Source organism: Rana temporaria, chromosome 1, assembly GCF_905171775.1.
Source record: "Rana temporaria chromosome 1, aRanTem1.1, whole genome shotgun sequence".
NCBI classification, from domain to species: domain Eukaryota; kingdom Metazoa; phylum Chordata; class Amphibia; order Anura; family Ranidae; genus Rana; species Rana temporaria.
Genome location: NC_053489.1, coordinates 681,814,772 through 681,831,655, shown reverse-complemented (window position 1 = coordinate 681,831,655; position 16,884 = coordinate 681,814,772). Strand labels below are relative to the sequence as shown.

The following is a 16,884-nucleotide window of genomic DNA, read 5'->3' as shown; positions in this document are numbered from 1 at the left end:
TCAATGCAAGTCGCCTCGAGCCGCCCCCGAAGTCGTGCAAGAACCTTTTGCGTCGCTCCTATTAGAACGGTTTCATTGCATTGAATAGGACGCCCCAGTGTGAACTGGCTCTTAGATTGCACGTTCTCCTGAGCAGGGCTCTCTTAACCCTCTTGTATTTTATTTTTACTGTCTCCCTTTATATATTAAAGCTTTGTGCAAACTGTTGGCATCATATTGAATAAATCCTGTATTATAATAATAATTTTACTCTCCAAACCTAGACCGTTGTCATTTAGGACAGTCCCAAACAAACATTTTACATATCACGTCATTATTAAATTTAAACAAGGAAAACATCATTAATAACAAGAGACATTCATTTCTGTTATCTCTGAACACCTTATTAGCTTGTCCAACAGAAATTTAGGAATTATCATTGTGGATATTAAAGTGTGTCTAGACCCAACCTATTTTTTGGATTTTAGATGGAGTGGGGGAGGATTAGAACCCCTGTCAGAATTGTATTGCTATCCAAGGCTCTATTAGAGAGACCATTCCCACTTCCTGTCCTGGAAACAACATTTTACCAGACAGGAAATGAAGAAAAAACTGAAACAAGGACATATAAAAAAAATTACAAACCTGACATGGGTTATAACCTTCCTTTTACTAAAGAATTTTTTTTTTATTTCCATCTGTGTTGCAGTCGGAGAGCTCTCCTCATCCCTATCTGCTAGAATGTTGTCAGCGCTGGAAGTGGAAGAAATATTTTGATGAGCCCTGAATAATATTAAAAAACCTGAGAGGTTCCAATCCTTCCTGACTCCATCCAAAAAAACAAACAAAAAAAACATTTTGGCTATAGATACACTTTACATGTGCAGGTTAAAGGGCTATCATCTCTATATACGGTAGTCTTTCACTAAACTAGAACAAGCATAGAAAAATCTTGCATGCATGTTCTTGGTCTGTGACACCCTAGGTCAGGAGTCTTCAAACTATGGCCCTCCAGTTGTTCAGGAACTACAATTTTCCATGCCTAGTCATGTCTATGAATGTCAGAGTTATACAATGCCTCATAGGACGTTCTGCAACAGCTGGAGCGCCATAGTTTGAAGATTCTTACTCTAGGTAGTGAAGTGAGGTTTAGGATGAAGACGACGGCCCCGGAGCCTGCAACTTTATAAATAAATAAGGAATAGTGGTTCTTGTCCACTGCTTCCTCCTCTTGTCTTGGCTGAGTTTTTCTCCAAGATTCTCCACCCTGTAATGTCCCCAGTCTCCGGGCTGATTTATCATCTCTGATTCCCCCCAGATATCTTTACAGAACCTTTCCATACACATAACACAGCATGGACGGGCTCAGTGAAGGTGGTGGTGAAGGTGTGGAGATGTCGGATCGGGTCACACAGATCATAAAACGAGATCCTCCCAGCCTCATAATCCAGATCTATCTTGACTCTGTTACTGGAGACATTGCCGGGTAATATGATCTGATTACTGTCATGTACCACTGAGTACTGATTACCCCACCCCCTCCCCAAACTCCAGGACTTCTTATTACATCCAATCCATGACTGCTCTCCTCTTCTGTCTATACTGGGGTAACACATCCCGACTATCCAGTGCACTGATCCCCCAACATCCACTTCCCAGTAATGTCGCCCTGAGGAGAAACTTTGATTGCTTAACACCTGAGGATACTGAAATCTATCTGGTGTTTCTGGTAGATTCTGAGGTGATAATGACCAGGATACTGTTTTCCTGTCATCTGATATATGTAGACCATGACCAGCTGTTCTCACATCCAGTAATATGTCTGTAACCCTCGACACCCCAAATGTTTGCTGTACAGCCCCAATATTTGGTCCTCCAGTCTGGTGGTGTGAGTGTTGTATGGTGGGGGAGTTTTGGGGACGTCTCCTGGATGGTGCAGCATTGAAGTGACCTTTGCCCTTTGTAGTAGAACGTGGATAGACCTCTGTGTCTGTACATTTCTGTACATTTACCCCAGACATGATATCAGATAAACCTTTGTGTAATGTGTGTGAGATCCCCGCCACATCCAGATCCCCTCCATCATGGAGGAGTTTATCATGTCTCTCTCTGTCTTCATTATCTCCATCCTCAGTATTACACAAGTCACCTGTGTCCGATTCCTGTAGAACAGTCAGTGGATCCGTCCTGTTACACAGCTCCTCAATGTCCACCATCTTCCTGGACAGCTCCTCCTTCTTTATTTCCAGCTGTTGGATCATATCAGACAGTGATAGAGAGACCCGCTCTGCCTGCCCAGAGATCTCCCTCAGGACTCTCTTCTCCAGGTCTTCCACACATCTCCTGAGGTCTCTGAACAGGGCAGTGACTCTCTCTGTTTCATCATCTGCTTTTCCTTGTACTTTCCTCCTGCGTTTCTGCAGACTCTGGACTCTTTTCATGGTTTCCTTTTTCTCGGTCATCAGTTTCTGCAGAACATTTCTCAGTTTCTTCTTCTTTATCTCAGAGGCCTCATCCAGAGTCTCCACCTGGTGTCCCTGATGTTCTCCATCCAGCCTGCAGGACACACAGATACAGGTGGAGTCCTCAGTGCAGTAATACTTCAGTAGTTCGTTATGGACGGAGCATTTCCTGTTCTCCAGGGAAGTGGTGAGGTCACACAAGACATGTTCTGGTGACTTGCTGTGGACTCTCAGGTGATTGTCACACAGAGAAGCATCACAATGCAGACATGATTTCACAGCAGGTACAGGAGTGTGAATACAGTAAGTACAGAAGACCCCGGACTCCTCCTGATCTGGCTGAGAAGACACAAAATTCTCCACTATGTTACGCAGCGTTATGTTCCTTCGCAGTGCAGGGCGATCCTGGAACTCTTCTCTACATTCAGGACAGGAATAACCTCCAGACCCCTCCAGTGTATCCAACACACGACCAATACAATCCCGGCAGAAGTTGTGTCCACATTTCAGGGTTACAGGATCTGTATAAATGTCCAGACAGATGGAACATTCCAGCTCTTTCCTCAGATCAGCAGACGCCATCACTGAAAGCAGAAGAGAGAAAAAAGACAGTGAAAGTCTCTGACACTCTAAAGCTAAGCTCCAGGTATTGTAAATCCCCTTGTAATCAAACACAATTTACAATGTGGCTTTAAGTCCAATGAGGTGCATGCCATTTTTAAAATTGTACCTGTTATTTACTGAACACCAGTACTTACCTTTATATCCGGATTTTGTCCAGGGCTTCCTCGTTCTGACGACTCCGGGACTGGGCTCTCCTATCCCTGCTTCAGGCTTCCGATGCTTGCGGGACTGGGCGTTCCTATCCTTTCGTTGGATGATTGACGGCTTGTGAAACAGGTGACCTGTCGCACAACGCGCATCACCAGATTTCCGGAAATACCCGAGCTAAGAGTCGGCACAATACGGCGCCTGCGCCCGCCGTGTACAGCTGACTACGCAGGCGCCGTATAGTGCCGACTCGCAGCTCGGCTCTTTCCCGACGTCTGGTGACGCGCGTTGTGGGACAGGTCACCTGTTTCACAAGACGTCAATCATCGTACGGAAGGATAGGAACGCCCAGTCAAGCAGTCATCGGAACCCTGAAGCCCTGGACAACATCAGGATATAAAGGTATGTACAGAGAAAAGAAAAAAATGCCGAAATGTAATGTCCTTAACATGCTGGATCTGCTAGATGCAATTAAAAAATTTTTTTTTTGGGTGAACCCCCCACTTTAATGGGTTATATGTCACCATCAGGTGATTGGACACTGGCACACCTTAATTGCAAGACAAGTCCCCCTCTATCTAACCTCTCCCATATGGAGAGTACCTCAGGTTTTGTACCAAAGCAATAAGAGTCCCACAAGAGGGCCGGAAGCTCTGTGTCCCGTGATGTACTTCATGAAAAGGATTTTATTATCTCCTCTAGTTTTCAATCTCATGATGGAGCCCTTGGCAGAACACATTCGTAGCAATCCCATTATCTCTGGTATCCGTATAGGATCCCGGAATCACAAAATAAGTCTCTTTGCAGACGACGTGATTCTAATGTTGTCCGACCCATCATGTTCCCTGCCCGAAATTCAAAAAGTCCTCACTTGGTTTGGAGAGGTCTCATTCTATAAGGCTAATGCCACAAAATCTCACATCCTTGACCTAGGCGTAGACCCTATAACACGTACTCTCTTGCAGCACCAATTCCCAAACAACAGGGGCGACAACAAGCATACCGTACTTGGGTATTAACCTTACGAAATCTATGAAAGACCTTTTTGCTCACAACTACATCCCACTGAGAACTAAGATTCAACACGACCTCCACAAAATGGGTAATATCGAGTTTTCTTGGTGGGGGAGACTTGCTGCTTTCTAAGATGATACATCCCCCACAACTCTTATATATGTTCCGCAATCTGACGATTCCCATCCCAATCAGTTATTTTAAATCCCTACAGGCCATGCTAGCCAAATACATTTGGAAGGGAAAAAAATCCAGATGCCCACATACCAAACTAATAAAACATAGGCTTTTCGGGGGAGTGGGCTATGTAGACTTTCGAGATTACTTTTCTGCCTCAGTATTGACCCAATTGAGAGAATGGTTCAGGCCTAAACCATCGACCATATGGGGTGAAATAGAGTCCACTTATAGCTCCTTGGTTCTTACTAATCTATGGCTGTTTGCCGCTCTTTTTGGCCAAAGAACCCCGCCGCACCTCCCACCCTCAATGATAGTGACCATTCAAACGTGGCTCAAATTTCTAGCTCACCGACACTCATCAGATCCAACGGTCAATGTAGATATCCCAATTGTTGCCTTGTCACACATGATCGACCAACTGTCTATCAGGTTGTGGCAAGCAAAAGGTATCAAACATATCAAAAACTTATATGCCATTAACTCTCTTAAATCCTTTGAGCAACTTCAGAAGGAATTCAATCTTCCCCGAACCAGTTATTACCAATACATGCAAATCAAACACTGTTTAGAGAGGATCCCAGCACATCCTCACATGATCCACTCTTCTGCATGGCTATTTTTCTCCGTAGGCACTCCACAGAAAAAAGGTATACCATTATTCTACAACTTGCTCCAACAAAAACAATCCTTTGTTAAATCTTCTTCCCACACACAATAGGAAATCGACTTGCAGCGATCTTACACGCCACTCTAGTGGCATAAAGCATGCAAAACCACCCAAAAGGCATCCAACTGCACCAATCTGTGGGAACTATCAGTTAAAATAACTCTCACGTGGTATTGTACACCAGCAGTGCTCTCAAAATTTAACGTTCAAATCCCCAACTCTTGTTGGAGACAATGTGGTTGGAGAGGTGATCTCCACATTCTCTGGAATTGCCCTAAACTTCAATGTTATTGGGATAGCGTGTTTCACATACTCTCAGAATTAGTACAATCACAAAATTGCACCTGACCCAGCTCTGGCACTCCTGTCCCTAGGGATAGATCTAATTCAAAGAGATAAACAACATGCAGTAGTTAACCTCCTCCTTGCAGCTAGGTTGTCGATCACCAGAAGGTGGAAAAATCATCTTCCCCCTACAATCGCTGAGGTAATTGACCTAACCAATCTGCATTGCACTCATGAAAAGCTGCTTGCATCTTCACTAGCACGCCTTCATATAGCAACTGATGTGTGGTCTCTGTGGTCGATCTGGTTCGCCCGTACCAAGAAATTCTCATTCTGTTGAGTATGAATATTGTCTGTATCTCCATATGATGGAGTACCGGCACCCCATTGGACGCAGTGAGTTCCCTTAAGGGGCGCCCATGGGGTCTTGGTCTCTAATCTACTATCTGTTAGCATCCCACCATTTACAGGTGTGCGTTTACATCAGGGGTGCCCAATCTTTTGAAGAGTGAGGGCCACTTAAGCAACTTGGTGACCGGTCGAGGGCCACAATGAGCGGAGCGGACGGATGACAGGTCACGGCTATTCTATAGGCCCTCTGATCCGCCCAGATAGGAGGGGACAAATGTTTTTTGAATTGGAGGTAGGCTGGCGTAAACGGACATGTGTCGCTCTGTAGAGGTGAATTGAGGGTCCCATTTGGTCAGGCTGATCATGTGAAAAGGGACCAAGGCTGCTTTTTCAATGTTGTGCTGCGGTTTACCCACACCGCGAGTGCCGCTGTGTCTATCCTGCGGGTTAGCTGAACTTTGCCTTAGACGCTGCCTGTGGCAAAAGCCGGCATTGTAGAGGAAGCATCGGCTTATGGGGCTCTGCTCCGCAGCCTGCGATCTTTGCTTGCTAACCTGCCATTCCAGAGCAGGAGGTCGCGGGCCACATCAGAGGGCTCCGCGGGCCACATGTGGCCCACCCCTGGTTTACATGCTTAGGCTTGAACTATCCTGTTATAAGCTGTTCTGGATGCTCACTCCAATCTGGGTATTTACCCTTGTAGTATCCTCATTTCATCCGTAACCCTTATACCTAACATGTGTTCTACTCTGTAACGAATATTCAACTGGACCAATCTTGGCTGTACCCATTAGTACTGTTGATTTGACGTTCTTCAATACTTCCCTAAACAATGTACTAAATGTCATGTATCTTTGTTGTAAAACCAATAAAAAACATTGAAAAAAATAAGAAAAGGATTTTACACAGGTAAGCCCATTTTCTTTTTCGTATATCACGGGACACAGCCTTGTTAATTACTTAATGGGATGTTCCAGAGCAATACCTGAGGGGAGGGAGACACAGATCAAAAAGCAGACCGCCATTGGACGTGAGGACCTATACTGCTGCCTGCAGCACACTACGCCCAAAGGCAGTATCCTCGTGCCCTCTTACATCCACTTGATAAAAAAAATCCTGAACGTATGGACCAGGTTGCAGCCTTACAGATCTGAGCCATGGAGGCCTGATGATGCACTGCCCATGAAGCACTTACTGTTCTGGTTGAGTGCGATCTCACATGAAAAGGAGGAATTGTCTTCTTCAAATTATAGGCCTGAACAATAACTTGCCGAATCCACTTAGAGATAGTAGATTTTTAAGCTGCCTGGCCCCTTCCGACAGCACAAACAAAACATCAGTTTTTCGTAACTGAGCAGTTGCTTTCAGATAGATCTTGACTGCTCTTAATACATCCAGAGAGTGCAACAATCTTTCTTCCGCAATCTGCGGATCTGAACAAAAGGATGGAAGGGACCACATCTTGGTTCAGATGAAATCCTGAAACCACCTTAGGCAGAAAAGTTGGGTGAGGACGCAACACTACCCTGTCTTTGTGAATAATTAAGTATGTATTTTTGCAGGAAAAAGCTGCTAATTCCGATACCCTTCTAGCAGAGGATATAGCAACCTGGAAAAAAAAAATCCTTGTCAACAGGACCAAAGGAATATGGCGTATTGGTTCAAATGGCTGTTTTTTTAAACAGACAAAACTAAATTCAAATCCCAAGGGCACAAGGGAAAAACTTAACTGGCAGATTTAAAATGCAACACCCCTTGAATAAAAGCCCGGACCAAGGAATGAGAGGCAAGCGGCTTTTGAAAAAAATATTGATAACGCCAAGATCTGACCCTTGATGGTGCTCAAGGCTAGCTTTATTTCTACTCCCATCTGTAGAAAGGCAAGAATTCTACCAGTGGCATACTTTTGAAGGGTGCCAACCCCCGGATTCACACCAGGAAACATATGCCTTCCAGATTCTGTAATAGATGAGCCTGGAGGCCGGCTTCCTAGCATTAACCAGAGTGGAGAGAACTGGATCCGAAAGACCACAACCCTTCAGGTTGTAGGTCTCAACAACCAAGCTGAAGCCGTCAAATTTAGACTTCATAAGGAAGGGTGGAATACTGGTCCCTGCGAGAGCAGGTCTGGGCGCATTGGAAGAAGCCATGGCTTTCCTACCGCCATATTTATGATCTCTGCATACCAGGATCTCCTGGGCCAAGCTTGGACCACCAGAATTACCATTTTCTTTTCCTTGATTCTGCAAAGTAGTCAGGGTAGGAGCGGAACCAGAGGAAATGCATAGATCAGAGAAAACTGATCCCAAGCAATTTCCAACGCATCCGTTCCAGATTCTTGAAACAAAGTTGTCCACATCCGGAATACCCCATCTCTGCATGTGGTCAGAAATAGGTCGGGATGCCGAGACCACTCTCCTGCAAACAGTTGCTGGCAGCTCAGATAATCTGTCTGTCAATTCTCCACTCCTGGATCGAAGACCGCAGATAGGCAAGGAACATTCCTTTCTGCCCAAACCAAAATGTGGTTTACCTCCCTCTGGGCATCCAGACTCCTGGTGCCCCCTTGGTGATTGATATAGGCCACCGCTGTAGCATTGACGGATTGATTCTGGACAGGACAGCACTCTAACCTGTACGTTCAGGCCCTGAGGGCCAAACGTACTGCCCGTATCTCCAGAATACTGATGGGCAGGATCTTTTCTGCTTTGGACCATTTTCCTTGGACCGTAGCTTCTTCTAGAACTGCTCCTCAGCCTATAAGACTGGCATCTGTAGTTACCACTTTTCAGGTAACTGGGATGAAGGATTTTCCCTTCTGCAAATTTTTGGTCAGTAACCACCAACTGAGGCTTTGGCGCACTTCCGACGCCAGCCACATCGGCAAGACCAATGGTCTTGAATAAAACTGGGCTTAAGGAACAGCCTCGAAGGAGGCTACCATTTTCCCCAACAACCTCATGCAAAGGCGAACGGAAGGTCTCTTCCTTGCTTTGGCCACCTGGACCAACTCTTTTAAGGCTTTGACCTTTTACTTGGGTAAAAATACCCTGCTTTGGTGAATACCCGAGGTGCAGTAGCTAGACCAAAGGGTAGAGCCACAAACTGGAACTGGTGCTGTTCCACCGCGACCCTTAGGAATCTTTGGCTAGTGGGAAAAATTGGCACATGTAGATATGCATGTTTGATGTCTATTGATGCCAGGAACCCCCCCCCCCCCTTGTAGGGTGGAGACCACCGAGCGGATTGACTCGTTTCATGCGAAAAGAGAGAATGATCATGAATTGATTCAGATCCTTTAGATCTAGGATGGGTCTGACATCTCTGTTTGGTTTTGGAACCGCAAAGAGGTTTGAATAAAACCCTGAACCCTGCTCCCCCAGGGCAACCTCTACAATTACCCCTTGGGATAACAAGTGATCCAAACACTACAAAGAAGGGCCTTCTTTTAACTGGATCCTTGGGAATGCTTGACCTCAGGAAACGGGATGACGGGAGACCCCAAAATTCCAGTCTGTAACCCAGAGATACTGTGGAGATTCCCCTCTTGTCCTGAATCTCTTCCTGCCAACCCCTCAAAATCTGCAGGAGTCTTCCCCCCCACTTAGCCGAGCAGGGGCGCCGGGGTTCTACTTTGCAGAATTTCGACCCCGACACTTTTTTTTGTCCCTGGGCTTGGCTCTGAGGTTTCCCTCTTGCACTTGGCTGGGGAGGCCATCGCCACTGCCTGGAGGCTTTAGCCCCCGGGACTGGGGAAAGAGAACGTTTAAAAGAAGGATGTTTACTCTTTCTTTACTAGCAACAAATTAGTTTTACCACAAGAAATCTTTTGGATATATTTATCCAGGTCATCCCCAAATAAGCGTTCCCCATCAAATGGGAACCCGGCCAAGAGCTTCTTGCACGCAGCTTCAGCTGACCAATGCTTTAGCCAAAGAATACTGCGCATGTGTACCAGCAGGAGTGTAAGGCGGGATGCTTGCTGAATAGAATCATTAATAGCATCCACTGCAAAACATAAGGCCTTAGGTAGGTCTGCCCAATCCCTGGGCTGCTCAGCAGGGAGGATTTTTAATCTGACCCTTTAGAAACCGACATGTGCCAATCGCTGCTACTGCAGGTTGGGTAACAGCGCCAGCCATAGTAAAGGAGGATTAAAGCAAAGACTCCAGCTTTTTCTCAGTTGGATCGCTAAATACCTGAGCATTGTCCACAGGACAGGTCAGACTTTTATTCACGGAAGAAATAGCCGCATCTATTGCTGGCAAACTCCATTTCTTGGTGAATTTCTCCTCCATTGGATAAAGAAGGGAAAACTTCTTGGGAGGAGGAGAAAACGGCTTATCTGGGTGATCCCAGTCAGCATACATAAGCTTTTCCAGTAATAGATGTATCGGGAAGGTATATGCAGTCTGCAGGTATCTTAAAGATCCCAAGGAGGGAACAGGGGGCCAAGCTGACTCAATGAAGGGCAACTTGTACGCACCACGCACAACTTCTGCATCTCGAGAGCCTGAGAGGTAGAAAAGATCTTCTGCTCATCCCCTGATCCATCCGACTGCAGCTGATCCTTGTCCCCAGATTCATCATCTTTATTATCATCATCAGATTGTTGATCGTCTGACAGGGAACCCAGAGCAGAGGAAGGGGACCTACCCTGCTTTCTGCGAGGATGCTGTAATTAAAAGCAGCTAACCTCCCTTCTAAACCAACCAGTGCTGCTGCTTGAGCGTCTTCAGTGACATATGCAGGAGCTACAATGTCGGGAGTGGCTGCAATGCCTGACGGGGGCAATGGCTCATGCTGTGCGGCTGCCTGAGGTTTCTCAGGAGAGGATGGTATCATGCAGGCATGTCTAGGACCCCCAGATTGTGACACTTTAGTGCCCCTTTTTCCTACGCCCTGAACCCCTTTTTACGGGGAGACATAGTCCTGAGCCCTGGAATGTCCCACGGCAAGGATGCGCTGTCTGTTTGCCCAGGGGTTCTCGGCTCTTGATTGGATAGATTGATAGCAGCACAGCCATTGGCTCCCGCTGCTGTCAATCAAATCCAATGACGCGGATGCCAGGGCATTGTGGAAGGACACCGAATGCTGGACTTGGGATTGCGCCCGCAAGGTAACCCCCCGGGAGAACGCTTCTCCTAGGGTGTTATCTGTTGCGGGGAGGAGCTGCGAGAGCCGCCGGGGGACCCCAGAAGACGGAGTTCGGGGGCCACTCTGTGCAAAATGAACTGCACAGTGGAGGCAAGTATAACATGTTTGTAAAGGTTCAATTTATTTATTTTTTAATAACAATCTCGTTAATGTAAATAAGTATATACGTATGCAGTACAAATGAAAACATGCCAGGAAGCGTTTATGGAAGCATGCAAGTACTCGAGTATAAGCCGAGGCACCTAATTTTATCACAAAAAAATGGAAAAACATATTTACTCGAGTATAAGCCTAGGGCAGGGTTTGACAAATTTGCTTGGAATCTAGGAGCCAGCTAAAAAAGTTAGGAGCCAGAAAACGCACCCGTCCCGACGAGCTCGCACGCAGAAGCGAACACATACGTGAGCAGCGCCCGCATATGTAAACGGTGTTAAAACCACACATGTGAGGTATCGCCGCGATTGGTAGAGCGAGAGCAATAATTCTAGCCCTAGACCTCCTCTGTAACTCAAAACATGCAACCTGTAGATTTAAACGTCGCCTATGGAGATTTTAAAGGGTAAAAGTTTGTCGGCATTCCACGAGCGGACGCAATTTTGAAGCGCGACATGTTGGGTATCAATTTACTCGGCGTAACATTATCTTTGATAATATAAAAAAAAATGGGGATAACTTTACTGTTGTGTTATTTTTTAATTAAAAAAATACGGCGTGACAGAAAGTATTGCAACGATCGCCATTTTATTCTCTAGGGTGTTAGGATAAAAAATATATATAATGTTTGGGGGTTCTAATTAGAGGGAAGAAGATGGCAGTGAAAATACTGAAAAATGACATTAGAATTGCTGTTTAACTTGTAATGCTTAACTTGTAATACCAACGGCCACCACCAGATGGCGCCAGCTTACACATCTGGTGGTAATAACTTGTAATACCAACGGCTCACCACCAGATGGCGCCAGCTCACAAAAAAAAAAAATTTTTGCCCCCCTTCGAAGCCAAGTCGCCAGGACCCCATTTCATGACGACCTGGCGACTGGGATTTGTCGAGCCCTGGCCTAGGGTGTCCATCTGCATGCCTCACTCTGTCCATGCCAAGACTGACATTTAACATGGGAGTCTACGGAAGGGGTTGCCCAGTTTTGAAAAATCAGTTCTCCCCAGGCCGTAGGTCCCCCAGACAACAAGCTTTGCACACTTGTAGAGGAGAAATGGGGCTACATGTGTGCCAAGTTCCGGGACCAGGGGACCTACGACCGTACAGTACCGGGTCCCCAAATTCACCAGAGAAATTACCGTTTAACATGGGAGTCTATGGAAGGGGTGCCCGGCTTTGAAAATAAATAAATAAAACAATCGGTGCTCCCCGGCCGTAGGTCCCCCAGACAACAAACTTTGCACACCTGTAGAGGTAGAGTGGGGCTACTTGTGTGCCAAGGTTGGGGTCCAGGGGACCTACGGCCGACTGGTACCGGGTCCCCAAAGTCCGTGAGATCAGGTGCAAAAGGGTGACTCGAGTATAAGCCGAGGGGGGCATTTTCAGCACCATAAAATGTGCTGAAAAACTCGGCTTATACTCGAGTATATATGGTATGTGCTTATGCAAATATGCGTTTAGAACCCTCTCACACTGAGGTTGTATTGCAGGCGATAAAGCGTTAAAAAAAGTGCCTTCAATCTGTCCTCATGCAGCTGCTCCATTATCTCCACGGTGAAAGCCCCGAGGACTTTCACACTGGAGAGTTGCGCTAGCAGGACGGTAAAAAAAAAGTCCTGCTAGCCGCATCTTTGGAGCGGTGTGTTTACCGCCCCTCCACTGCTACTGTCCATTGAAATCAATGGGACAGCGCGGCTATACCACCTGCAATGTGCTGCTTTTAACCCTTTCTCGGCCGCTAGCGGCTGAAAAGCGACGCAATTCCACCCATAGCGTCGGCGGTAAAAATAGCGGCGTTTTACCGCCGACGCCATGGGTGGCTCAATGTGAAAGGGGGGTCTTATTTAAAACACGAAAGTGCGTGTCTATGCAAACACGCGCGCATGGGAACATTTATTCACACAATTAGCAAGCATGTGTTTATGCGACATATACCGCGCACTTTTTTGCCCTGAATATCAGGGCAAAATCGTGGGTGCGCGATATACGCCGATCCCCGCGCCGAGTTTGAACCACTGCGCCGGCATATTCTGAGCGCAGTACACTCGGGTATAGTCGGGCAGGCTCGGCTCCTCTCGCGGTCACGGCCTGGACGTACAGGACGTGAGCGCGAGAGGAGCCGAGCCTGCCCGACTATACCCGAGTGTACTGCGCTCGGTATATGCCGGCGCAGTGGTTCAAACTCAGCGCGGGGATGAAGCGGGGAGGACACTGCTAAAAGACGCCGGACCCGACGAGGAGGACACCACCGAAGCCGCAGACGGATGCCGGACCCGACGAGGCCGCCGCGCAAGACACCAAAACTGTAAGTACTAAAATATTTTTTTTACAGGAATGCGGGTCCACTTTAGCGGTGCGCGCTATACGCCGGAGCGTGCAATTCCCCGATAAATACGGTATTAGGCAACAAGTATCTATGCAAACATGAGATTTTGCAACATGCATACACATTTATGTACACACGTCTATGCAAATTTTGGAAAAATTTACTTTCATGAATTAAAAAAAAATGAAAAAAAGTTAGCCCAATTTTTTTTGGCATAATGTGAAAGATGACGTTACGCCGAGTAAATAGATACCAAGCATGTCACGCTTTATAATTGCACGCACTCGTGGAATGGCGACAAACTACAGTACCTAAAAATCTCCATAGGCGACGCTTTAAACTTTTTTTTTTTACGGTTACCGGGTTAGAGTTACAGAGGAGGTCTAGTGCTAGAATTATTGCTCTCGCTCTGACGATCGCGGCGATACCTCACTTGTGTGATTTGAACACCGTTTTCATACGCGGGCGCGACTTCCGTATGCGTTTTCTTTGTTGCGCGAGCTTACGGGGAGGGGGGCGCTTTAAAAAAAAAAAAAAAAAACGTATTTATTTTTAAAATATTAAATTGTGTTTTTTTTTTTTTTTTTTACATTTTGATCACTTTTATTGCTGTCACAAGGAATGTAAACATCCCATGTGACAGTAATAGGAGGCGACAGGTCCTCTTTATGGAGGGATCGGGGGTCTAAAAGATCCCCGATCCCTCCTTTGCACTTCACATTATTCAGATCGCCGAAAACTGCGATTTTGAATACTGTGTACTTTTTTAAATCCGGCGCCATTGGCAGCCGAGAAACCCGGAAGTGACGTCGTGACGTCGCTTCCGTGTTTACATTGCGGAGACTGGATCAAAGCCATTTGCGGCTTAGGCCTAGATTCACGTACGGCCGCTCTACGTTGCGCGGGCATAGCGTATCGTATTTATGCTACGCCGTCGCAACTTAGAGAGGCAAGTGCTGTATTAACAAAGCACTTGCGTCCTAAGTTATGGCGGCGTAGCGTAAATGGGCCGGCGTACTTGCACGTAATTCAAAGTTGGCGTGTTGTATTTAAATGAGGCTTAACCCTATGTAGATGCATGGCCGAACGAACGGCGTATGCGCGCACATGCTCAGTATCACGTCGTATTTACGCCCAAAGATACGTCGGCTCAATGCCTGCGACGTGAACGTAACTTACGCACAGCCCTATTCGCGTACGACTTACAAAAAACGACGTAAAAAGATACGCTTGTTCCGACGTCCATACTTTGCATGGGCTGCGCCACCTAGAGACATGGTTTATCTTTACGCCGGCGTCTGTCTTGCGTAAACAGCGTAACCAATTGCGACGGGCGTACGTACGTACGTTCGTGAATCGGCGTATCTTGCTCATTTACATATTCGACACGGAAATCAAGGAAGCGCCACCTAGCGGCCAGCGTAATGATTGCACCCCAAGATACGACGGCGTAGGAGACTTACGCCGCTCGTATCTTGGCCAAATCTATGCGTAACTGATTCTATGAATCAGGCGCAGAGATACGCCGGCGGCCATTCGGATTTACGACGGCGTATCTGGAGATACGCCGTCGTAAGTCTTTGTGAATCTGGGCCTTAATCTGCGCCTGGACAATGGAGGCGCCGGATCGAGGATCGGGTCATCATCATCATCCCGGTATAACCCCCGAAAGCCGAGGACGCATATATGCGTTCGCTTGGCGTGAAAGGGTTAAATGTCCTTATTTCTTCTGAGAAATCCTCACTTCCTGTTCTTCTGTTTGTAACTCCACACCGTAATGCGAGGCTTTCTCCCTGGTGTGGAGTAGAGCTGCACGATTAATCGTCAAGAATGGTTATCGCGATCTTTTTCCCGTCGCGATTCTTGACGCAGGGTTTCACGATCTTTGACACAAAAAGAATTTCCTCTCTGCTCTCAGCCAAAAGTCAAAGTCTGGGCAGCCTGCCAAGTTTTGAAAACATTCTTTATCAGTGGAAAGTTAAGTCTAAACATTGTATCACATCACAGGAATAAACTTCTGTATGTAAATTAGGAACGTTTAACCACTTAAGGACCGGACCAATATGCTGCTAAATGACCCAAGGGGTTTTTACAATTCGGCGCTGCGTCGCTTTAACAGACAATTGCGCGGTCGTGCGACGTGGCTCCCAAACAAAATTGACGTCCTTTTTTTCCCCCACAAATAGAGCTTTTTTTTGGTGGTATTTGATCACCTCTGCGGTTTTTATTTTTTGCGCTATAAACAAAAATAAAGCGACAATTGTGAAAAAAAATGCAATATTTTTTACTTTTTGCTATAATAAATATCCCCCAAAAACATATATAATTTTTTTTTTCCCTCAGTTTAGGCCGATACGTATTCTTCTACCTATTTTTGGTAAAAAAAAAATCGCAATAAGCGTTTATCGATTGGTTTGCGCAAAATTTATAGCGTTTACAAAATAGGGGATAGTTTTATTGCATTTTTATTATTATTTTTTTTACTACTAATGGCGGCGATCAACGATTTTTTTCGTGACTGCGACATTATGGCGGACACTTCGGACAATTTTGACACATTTTTGGGACCATTGTCATTTTCACAGCAAAAAATGCATTTAAATTGCATTGTTTATTGTGAAAATGACAGTTGCAGTTTGGGAGTTAACCACAGGGGGGCGCTGTAGGAGTTAGGGTTCACCTAGTGTGTGTTTACAACTGTAGGGGGGTGTGGCTGTAGGAATGACGTCATCGATCGAGTCTCCCTATAAAGAGAATGACGCGATCGATGCGCCGACACAGTGAAGCACGGGGAAGCTGTTTTTACATACGGCTCTCCCCGTTCTTCAGCTCCGGGGAGGGATTGCGACGGACAAACAAATAGCCGCGCCGTCGTCCCGGATCGCTCCCCGCGGGTTTCCGACCGCCACATGTAGCGGGGGGGTCCCGATCGGACCCCCGACCCGCGGAAAGGCAGGGACGTACAGGTACTCCAATGTGCCTGTCCGTGCCATTCTGCCGACGTATATGGACATGAGGAGGTCGGGAAGGGGTTAAAACACCAAACTTTTTTTTTTGCTAGAAAATTACTTAGAACCCCCAGACACATAGGGGCAGATCCACAAAAGAATTACGCCGGCGTATCTATTGATACGCCGCGTAATTTAAAATTTCCTGCGTCGTATCTTTGTTTTGTATCTACAAAACAAAGATATGACTGCATCTCGGATCGATCCGACAGGTGTACGTCTTAGTACGCCGTCGGATCGTAGATGCATTTTTTCCGCCGGCCGCTAGGTGGCGTTTCCGTCGAATTTCCGCGTCGAGTATGCAAATTAGCTAGATACGGCGATCCACGAACGTACGTCCGGCGCATTTTTTTTACGTTGTTTGCGGTCGGCCTTTTCCGACGTATAGTTACCCCTGCTATTATAAGGCGCAGCCAATGTTAAGTATGGCCGTCGTTCCCACGTCAAATTTTTTACGTCGTTTGCGTAAGTCGTTTGCGAATACGGCTGTACGTCGTTTACGTACACGTCAAATCCAATATGTCCTT

General features: G+C 46.4%; 1 protein-coding gene across 2 annotated transcripts in view; it reads right to left on the bottom strand.

Annotated features, from left to right (window-relative positions):
• Positions 1–234: 234 nt before the first annotated feature.
• Positions 235–16,884, bottom strand: part of LOC120924673 (E3 ubiquitin-protein ligase TRIM39-like) — an 18,569-nt gene continuing 1,919 nt past the window's right edge. For both annotated transcript variants that reach the window (XM_040335669.1, XM_040335670.1), the window contains exon 2: positions 235–3,025. In XM_040335669.1, coding sequence (XP_040191603.1) covers positions 1,278–3,023 — 1,746 coding nt within the window. In that variant the 5' untranslated portion in view covers positions 3,024–3,025 and the 3' untranslated portion in view covers positions 235–1,277. The remainder of the gene's footprint in view (positions 3,026–16,884) is intronic.